General features: G+C 37.7%; 1 protein-coding gene across 1 annotated transcript; it reads left to right on the top strand.

The window, feature by feature from the left end:
* The first annotated feature begins 1036 nt into the window (after positions 1-1036).
* LOC131241122 (NAC domain-containing protein 73-like) lies at positions 1037-9012 on the top strand. The gene is made up of 3 exons (XM_058239797.1): positions 1037-1387; positions 1487-1673; positions 8155-9012. Exons 1-3 carry the CDS (start codon positions 1052-1054, stop codon positions 8682-8684), a joined length of 1053 nt encoding a protein of 350 aa, XP_058095780.1. The 5' UTR covers positions 1037-1051; the 3' UTR covers positions 8685-9012.
* Positions 9013-9770: the final 758 nt, after the last annotated feature.

Genomic DNA, 9770 nt, shown 5'->3' with positions numbered 1-9770 from the left:
TCACCCTCGTTGAGCTTTTATGAATCTTTATCGAATAGGAGTTCCTTTTGCCTCCCTCGCGACTCAGGAGCCAGCATCTGCCCGCCGCCGTCCGCTGGGTCTTATATACTGAGTGATCCGATCATCTGAACCATCCGTGTAAAAGAATCAATGCTATATTGCTCACCCTAAAGAAATCTAAGTTGAACGGACGATTGTGACATTATTGCAATAGATGAATACAGAACAATAGAAGTAACATTTTCAATGGTTCGCATTCAACTCTAAAAATCAAAGGCCAAAATCATTGCTGAATCGTCATTATTGGAAAATAGATTATTTATTGCAGTAAAGATTATATGGACGGTCCAAATCATTTGACTATGTCGGTACGTGGGCCCAGGCTGGCGACCCTAGTCGCGACAGACCGATACTGAATTCCGCGTAGGGGGACGTCGGGGGAGTACCCAAATTGGGAGTTTCCTCTGCATGTGCATAACATGACGAACGCGATTACCTTGGACCCCGGATCTAGTGAGGTGGTTGCGACCTAACTGTGGGGACCACATTGATGTATGAATTGTACATCCACGCCGTCCATCCATTTCACAAGATTATTTTATTTTATGTTTCCAAAAATAAAGCAGAGATAAATCTCAAGTAGACTACACCACATGAAACAATTTTCATTGATCGACCTCCATTAGAACTTCCAACGGTCCACCGTAATTTTAATTTTCCATCCAACCTGTTGATAAGGCCACATAAACTTGGATGAATGGAAAACACAAAAAAAATCTTCATCTAGAACATTCGTGGCCCCCAAGAAGCTTTTAATGGTTGAAATTGAATTCCTTTTATATGATCCACCTGAGATTTGTATCTTCTTTATTTTTTGGGACCACATTCTAATAATCTGAAAAAACGGATGGACGGTTTGGATATATAACCCATACATCGAGGTCTCCCATTCTCAGGGTCGGACCACCTGTCTATATCCGGACCCGCAGCTAATCCGCTGATGGTAGTAACTTAAGGTGCAAGCAACCTCTTTATATAAACATATCCATGAATGTCAGGTCATACATCTGTTCCTTCTTTCGCAAGAGAGGTATTGACAGAAGAAGAGCGGGCATTCCAAAGAATCCAAATCCACTTTAAAACGAACGGTTGCTTCCTTGTTTTCGGTTTTGAACTTTTTCCTCTGTCTTATCTTCTTAGTTGGGGGAATTTATTTGTTTTGAAGAAAGGTCTGGGAACGAAAGAGAAACGTCTGGTGAGGTATGAGAGTAAGAAGAGAATCATTACAGAGATGACGTGGATGGACGGTTGCAATTCATTGGAAGAGGATAATGAAATAAAGATCTGCTGTCCATCATGTGGCCATCCCATCCAACCCCAACACCAGGTTCTCTTTCTTCTACATTCCTCTCCCTTCATATTTCAATTTTCTAAAATGAACGTGCATGGTAATGAAATGGGATTTTTCTTTTCTTATTTTATGAAGGCAGGGATTCATGAATTACCAGGACTACCAGCAGGAGTGAAGTTCGATCCAACGGACCAAGAGCTACTGGAACATTTAGAGGGTAAGGTGCTGGATACTGGAAAAAGTCATCCTCTCATCGATGAATTCATTCCTACCCTCGATGGAGATAATGGCATTTGTTACACCCACCCTGAGAAGCTTCCAGGTTTTTTTTTTTCTTCTTCTTTCTTCTTCTTCATTACCTCCATCTCTAACCACATGACTATGTTCCCTTTCCTTTATTTCTCTTTTCCTTTTTAATGTGGTGAATAACTAACCGTCCACGCGTACTTTCCAAATTGTTAGAGCCTTTCCAGATCGAGCATGGCCTTTGCATGCTCAAATTGGACACGTGGCAATGTGTCTCCCTTTAATAAGTTATGGTGGTGGGACACGTTTAGATATCTTGGCAAGTCTTTTTCAGTGGAAGAGTTCCTTGCTATTGGTCCTGAACCGACTTGTATCGTTTATTACATGCTAAGTGGGTCCTGTTCTGTCGATCCAACTGACCATGTTACTGCTAACATGTAATCTTTAGATCGCATACACTTTCACTCCCTTTACTGGGCTCATTCTTGCTTTATGCCCTTTATTATTATTATTATTATTATTTTTAAACATTTCATTTATGCTAAAATTGTTCCTAGCTAGTTTCTACAAGTGATCCTTTCAAACTTACGGATTGTTAGAGTAGAGGGTGATTTATTTAGGTTAGTGTAATTTTATATCTATTAAGATATGTATTTATTAAGGTTTTTCCAAATCTCACACTTTTTTTATATATTTATGTTATTCTTGAATAAATAAATGAGTTATAGTTTTCATGACGCAGCTTTTATAGTTAAACATGGTATCAGATTCACGTGTTAACAAATACAGGGAAAGGGTTTTTATTAAAATAGTCCCATGGTACGGCCAATTCAAGAGTGTAGCCTCCTCTCTCTCTCTCTCTCTCTCTCTCTCTCTCTCTCTCTCTCTCTCTCTTCCTAATTTGACTCTAGAAAAACTTTTTAATTTTTACAAGACCAAAATGTCCCTACCTTTATGAGCTACACCCTTTCATACTTTGATGGAGGGATAAGCTAGATTTAATCCCAATGCATCATGTGACCGTCACATGGGATCAAATTCATTCATTATGGGAAGACACTAATTTTATTATGATATGAGCTCTCTGTGGCCCACAATAACAATAATAGTGGCCGTTCACTTCTAACTAGTGGTATCCACCTTATCTTTAGATGTGACTCATTCTTTGGCTCATGCCCTTACATTAAGTCAAATAGACAGAATGGATTCAACACATACCCATAGTGGGCCCCGCGACTCTTAACACACGACATTTACCACCCTTAACCCAAGACAACTCAAATCCTTAATACATGATAACCATGACCCTTAACACATGATAACCACCATACCCTTAACGCATGACAACCATGACCCCTCTTTGGTTGTCATGTGTTAATGGCCTGTGTTGTCATGTGTTAGGGGTATGGGTTGTCTGTGTTAAAGGTTGTGGTTGTAATGTGTTAAGTGTTGTGGGGCCCATTGTGAGGTATGTGTCGAATCCACTTCATCCATTAAATTTAGAATTTAATTTAAGGTCATAGCCCAAAGAATGAGTCACATACGTAAATAAGGTGGACCAGAGTACAAGGAAATAGTTGAGAGTGAATGGCTACTGTTATTGGTTATTGTGGGCCATAGAAAGCTCATATCAGACTGAAATTAGTGTCTTCTCACTGAAATGATGGGCCAAGAAGAGAATGAAAAGATTAGAACTACATTCAAGTGAACCCAATCAACACGTGGTGGCCACATGATGCATTGGGATTGGAACTAAGAAACTTCTCTGGCAAGCAAAAATAGGTACAGGGTGCAACTCATAAAGACGAGGGCATTTTAATAATGTAAAAACTAAAAAGTTGTTAGAAAGCCAACGAAAAAAAGAAATGAAAATAGAGGCTATTCTCTTTTATGATTGGCCACACTTGATGTGGACCATCCATCATGTGGGCCCAACCTTTAATATAGATCATCCATCATGGGAGGCCACCTTGATATGGACCCTCCATAACGTAGAAAGATGAGAAAGAGGTAGACTAGATAGAGAGAATGAGAGTAAAAAAATTTAAAGGTAAAAAGTAATTTTTTTTTACCTAGGCTTTAAGTTTAAGCTAATAAGCTACTTTAACAAAAGTAGTTATCAAACTTACTTTTATAATAATAATAATAAAGCTATTGATGGTGCCTTCTTATTCAAGTTAACTATTAATACACTGAATCTTGTGAACTTGGTCAAGAATAATACTATTGTTAGCGTTGTGTATTTAAGAAACTGACTAATATAAAGTACTTTTTACCTGAATCCACTATCTTGAATTTGTGCTCTAAAGCCTTCAATCCTTCTTTATTCATGTCCATTAATTCATAGGCATTCAAAAGCAATTCTAATTGCAAGTTGAAGATGTCTCCAGCCCTTACAGACATGATTGTCAAATTCACACTTCATCTCTTCATGCATACGGTCCATTTTGGTGTGTTAGATGGAGATGTGTCACCTGTTCCCACCGTTAGGAATTGATTCCATTAAACTTTTCCACCTTTTCATGTTGATTATAGTAAGTCATATGGATGATTGTGCCATTGTATTCGATATAACACATCAAAAATTCTATATTAAGATACTTGAATTACAGAGTCATTTTCCTTAAGACTAGGGTTATCAATGGGTCAATGAGGTCCAGGTGTACCCATACCCTGATATATTGCATTATAAATACTATCTCAAAGCTTTATTTTGGTAACCATATCTATCTTAAAGATATTCCTACTTCCATACAGCATTGCAAAAGCCGGTTCCTTTACAAGTCTTGTAGAGTAAGCTTATTCTTAGTGCCTGCTTAAGTGTGTGTATCAAATCCAACTGTCCAGATAAGTCACCCCTCCATGAAAGTTGGATGCCCCGAAAATCAAGCCAATCCAGCCATCATGTGGGCCACTACTGAAGTTTGGAGTTTTCCAAATGGTTGTTCATTGTTTTCTGTTGTGGGGCCCGCCGTGTTGTTTAAATGTTATCCAACTATGACTTATGTGAGTCCCACAATGATGATGGGATGTCCCAAAAATCTGGTATTTATAATCATTAGATGAGCTACATCATAGTAAAAATTGGACAACTATCCAAAAATCCCAAATTCCTGTGGTGGCGCATATGATGGTTGGATCTGCTTGATTTCCAAGGCATCCAAATTCCATGATGGGATGACATTGCTGGACAGGTTGGGGGCCATGAACATGGTCTTGTGGACCCCACACGACAGTTGTAGATGGTAGTGATAATACTAATACTGTGCTATTTATATTGAGTACCATACCGGATCTGAATAGACCCAATTTTCAAATGAATATGATGCTGTGGACCCATAACTGACCGGATTTTTAAAAAGGGACCATATTCGACCCTGTCCCTCTTAACCAGTTCTGGCTCCATGGGTACCCATAGAACTGGGTCCCATTGACAACCCTGCTTTTTTCTTTTTTCTTTTTTCTTTTTGAAAAGGCAACTGAATTCACTAAAGGAAGAGGGAAAGAATCCCCGCTACAAAGAAGACGGCGCGTACCCGCTAAACCCAAGATCACTCACTAACAAATTGGACCCTATGATAGAGGGGTTATGAAATATTCAAACCACCAATCATGGATCTAATCTTAAGAGAGTATTTATTCCCAGGCCTCAAGATGGAATCTCTTAAGTCAAAGGCACGGGTTAGAAAGCTAGCTATCAACAGGATTAGTTGGTTAGATACCTCTAGATAGACCTTTCCTAGAATATAAGCACGGATTCCTGTAATACATCTACAATGAGCAGTGTTAATAACCGTGCCAAACACCTCTGACAAGGAATCTGATTCGAGGAGAGAATTTTGCAAACTTCACCAAAGGTGCTGAAGCAGCCCTGTATCTAACTGACTATGCATGTTGCATAGAGGTGCTTCCACTCTTTCTTATGGTGATTTGGCCTTGGGTAGGATTAAAACTCATTAGTCTCTCTATTCCCTTTTGTAATCATCATTTGAGTCTTACCGCAACTAATAGGGGTCAGCTACATGAATCCTATTCATCCCTTCCACTCTACCAAGGGCTGTATCCTTTCAACTCATTATACATGTTGATGCTATTCCTTGGTTTCCCTCAAAAGTCATTTGTTGTCCTTTCAATTCATCTTATTACCTGTTGATGCTATTCCTTGGTTTCCCTCAAAAGTCATTCATTTCTAATTTTATTCACTCGATTGTCTTGCCACTCATCCATCTCAATATACTCATTTCAGCTGCAACCATCCTATGAAGATGTTGTTCCTTATGGTCAACAATCTTAACTAATTCCTAATTTTTACTCCTATTGTTTTGTAAAGTTGCATTCCATGTACTTTGTTTTAGTTCAATTAACTTTAAACCTTCAAATTCTGAAGCAGTTCCATAGTTTTAGCTTTGTGTTGACCTTCTCCCTAGTCTTATCAACAAAAACTATGTCATCTACAATAATATATAACACAAGATAACAGAAGATACTCCTTGTAAATGCCTCTTGAGCTCGTCCATAACCATTCAAAAAGATGCAGGCTCAATGCCAACCTTTGGTGTAAACCTCTAGTAATTGAAAAATCATTTCTCTCTCCACTAGTGGTCCTCACATTTATTACTACTTCATACATATTCTTAATCATATCAATACATTTTCTCAATACCTTTTTTTCCCCCCAATACCCACCATATTAACTCCATATAGACTCTATCCTATGCTTTTTCTATGTCAGAAAAAAGACTGTGTGGAGATCTTCCTCTCCCTATTTTTGTCTTTTAACTGTGTAAAGTGGGAAATAGGCTCAATGGACGATCTTCCTCCCAAAAATTCAAACTAATTTTATGACACATTAGTCACACGCCTTATTTTTGCCCAATAATTTCCCCAAAGTTTCTTGATATGATTCATAAATACAATTCCATGATAGTTAGTATAGCTCTGTGTATCTCCTTTACTCTTGTAATAGGTCCAACTGTACTATTTCTCCGTTCATTGTCGTTTTTTAAAAAAAATTTATACAATCTGATTAAACAACTGTTTCTAATATCTCAAATACATTTTAAAACCTTTATTGGTATACCATTTGGTGTAGGGGCTTTTCCAATACTCTTCACTTTTCTCAAGGCTTCTTCAGTTTAGATGTCATATTAATCCTCCAAGAATATCTATGATCTCCGGAGCCATTTGCGCACACACAAACACTCGAGTATCATGAAGAGTTTTTCCACCAGATATAAATTTTCAACATGGGAGTAAAGTTTTAAACAACTGGCAAGAAATTCTTTGCAAACAAGATGAAGGCTCCTTGAACCACAACTTTAGTATTATTTTACACTAAAATAATCTTACATACAAATTGACATTGTAATTTATTTATAATGTTATACTATAAATGTTACATGTATTGTAGGTTATGTTATATGCATGTTGTAGCAATAGATCAATGTATGAGGGGGTCTATTTGGGTAGGGAATCCTACTAAATTGGAATTAAGCCTAATCCTGATTTTGATAGGCCCATGCACTCCATGTCAGCTTCGCTGCCTTAAAGTGGTGCTTCTTCCACATAAATGCAATTACTGGAGTTTTAGAAAAAATAAATAATAATTTGCGACACCACTATTTTCTTTAATGTGATGGAAAGCTCGACTTTTGTGTCGCGACTCTGACATAAACGGCATGGCATTACCAAAATCAGGATTGGACTCAATCCGAATTATGCGAGGTCCCCTGCCCAAATGGGCCTTAAATCTCTACCTTCAAAATATAAATACATATTGTAACTTAACAATAAGATTGTAGAACTGAAGTAACAAATCTTGTTCTTGGCAATTTATTGGCCAGGAAATTTCTCTGAAGATTTTCAAATTCTGAAGTTTTTTTCAGGATATTATCGGGAAATTTTTGTTCAAAATAAAAATATTTATTCATTTGTTTAGAATAAATAAAATTTAAACTTAAAAAAATATTTAAATAACAAATTTTAAGGTTTTCATTAGCTTTCGTGTAATATCATGATAAAAACACAATATTTTAAAATCTACAGAGATTTTGAAAATATCGATGGTAATAATTTAGCGTATTTTTTGTGATATCATGGCGAATTTTTTAAAATCTCGGTGACATTTGTTAAACTGCGCATAGAACCACTATTTTGGATTTTGGGTAGGGGAAATTAGCAATCTGGATGTAAATGCCCTAATTTTGATCTACGCATTCAGAACCTAAAATACAAGGGTTAGTGATTTAAATTAACATCACCACATCTTGTTTACTTGTGAATTTCTTTCATGTGGGCCAAAACGAAGAAGGCATACTAAACAGATGATTCTGACAGTCAATTTATAAATGTGGACTGCTTGGGTGCTTTGTTCTCAATCTTTCATTTGAATGCTACTATCAAAGTCATCCATTTAGTGGCCCCCAAAAAATGAATGGTTGTGATAATCTGTTTTTGTAGGTGCATGTGGAGTGTTTCTTATACTTGCAAAACATGAATAACAAGAGTTGAATATGCAAAGACCTGTGATTCATTTCAAACTGCTTTTGGTTTTGCAGGAGTAAGCAGAGATGGCCTAATTCGGCACTTCTTCCATTGCCCTTCCAAGGCATACACGACGGGCACCAGGAAGCGAAGGAAGGTGGACACCAATGTGCAAGGTGGTGAGACAAGGTGGCACAAGACAGGCAAGACGCGTCCCATTTTCGTGGATGGCATGGTGAAGGGCCACAAGAAGATTCTGGTCCTCTACACCAACTATGGCAGGCAGCGGAAGCCTGAGAAGACGAACTGGGTGATGCACCAGTACCACCTTGGGCCCAATGAGGATGAGAAGGATGGTGAACTAGTAGTCTCCAAGGTGTTCTACCAGACTCAGCCCCGGCAATGCAGTTCGAGTAGTAAGGACCGAGATTGGCTCCATAGCCATGCTAGCAAGGAAACCAGCCTCGTTGACTGCTATAATTCGTCGATCATCACCTATGATGAACAAGTGGGCCACAGTAGAGAAAGAGAAAGTTCTCTTCAGTTAGTGATACCCAGTTTCAGTGTACAGGAAAATGTTTCTTCCTTTCTCACTAAAGGATAGCAATCATACATTCATATATGATAGGGCGTGTTTGGTTGCACCGAATTTCATGAAGTTTTTCGGTAAAGAAATTAATTATTCCTGAAATATCAGGAAATTGGTGCAACCAAACATGCCCTAAAACAAAGAGGAAAAAATGGAGGAATTTGTAGATTAGTTGGGTAGAGTTTAGTCATTATTGGTATTTCTAATAAGGGTGGGAGGATTTCGTGTTGTTGAGTTGAATAATGAGAGCATGTTGTGTTGGATTGTTGAGCGTGTCTACAGTTTCAATGCAATCTTTGTACAAGAGAGGGTGGTGAGATTTATATGAATTGGTATTGAATAAGCGAGGCTGGGAGAATTTTATTTATCTTTTATTTTCGTGAAATCAAAGCTGTTGAACTTTGGGAATGCGGGTTGGAGGGGCTATAGGTCGAAACTCGCAAATGATCAAGATGCGAATTGCCAGTGCTCACGCTTATAGGAAGTTCTTGCAGGCGGAAGCTATGTGTGGTCAACTGACATGTCTGTCTTTCATCAAATATGATCCATCTGTTATGTTAGAACATGAGTCTAAAATGAGTTAGAAGCTCAAGTGAGGCACACCATAGGAGGAAACTGTTGTACCCTATTTCTGATCGGACCGTTATCTGAAAGAGGTAGTTAGAAAAGGATGCATCTCATTATATATTTGGAGCACTATTTATGAAAATATAGCTGTGCAACAGGTGTCCAATAAAAGTTTGATATCATCAATGAAGAGTTGAACACGACAAGTAAATGTAATTATATTTATTACAAATACTTATATACAACAAGGGTATGCTTTACAACACTCACAAACTATCACTCTTGAATAACAACTTTCACACACAAGGAAAAACTCTTTTGAACTTTTAATACTTAGATACCTTTCTTTCACTCTTGAACTCTCTTTTTTATTTATATGTGTATGTACATAATGAGACTCTTCCCATATTTATAGAGGGCTATGGAAGGTTCTATAATCAACATATTTCTAAAGAGTTCTAGAAGCTTCCAAATATTGTATAAGGTTCTATCATATTCCGGAACATTCTAAGAGAATCCGGAAGGTTCTAGCAT

The sequence above is a fragment of the Magnolia sinica genome, chromosome 3, assembly GCF_029962835.1.
Source record: "Magnolia sinica isolate HGM2019 chromosome 3, MsV1, whole genome shotgun sequence".
Taxonomy (NCBI): domain Eukaryota; kingdom Viridiplantae; phylum Streptophyta; class Magnoliopsida; order Magnoliales; family Magnoliaceae; genus Magnolia; species Magnolia sinica.
The sequence above is the reverse complement of the archived record's forward strand: the minus strand, read 5'-3'. Positions and strand labels throughout refer to the sequence as shown.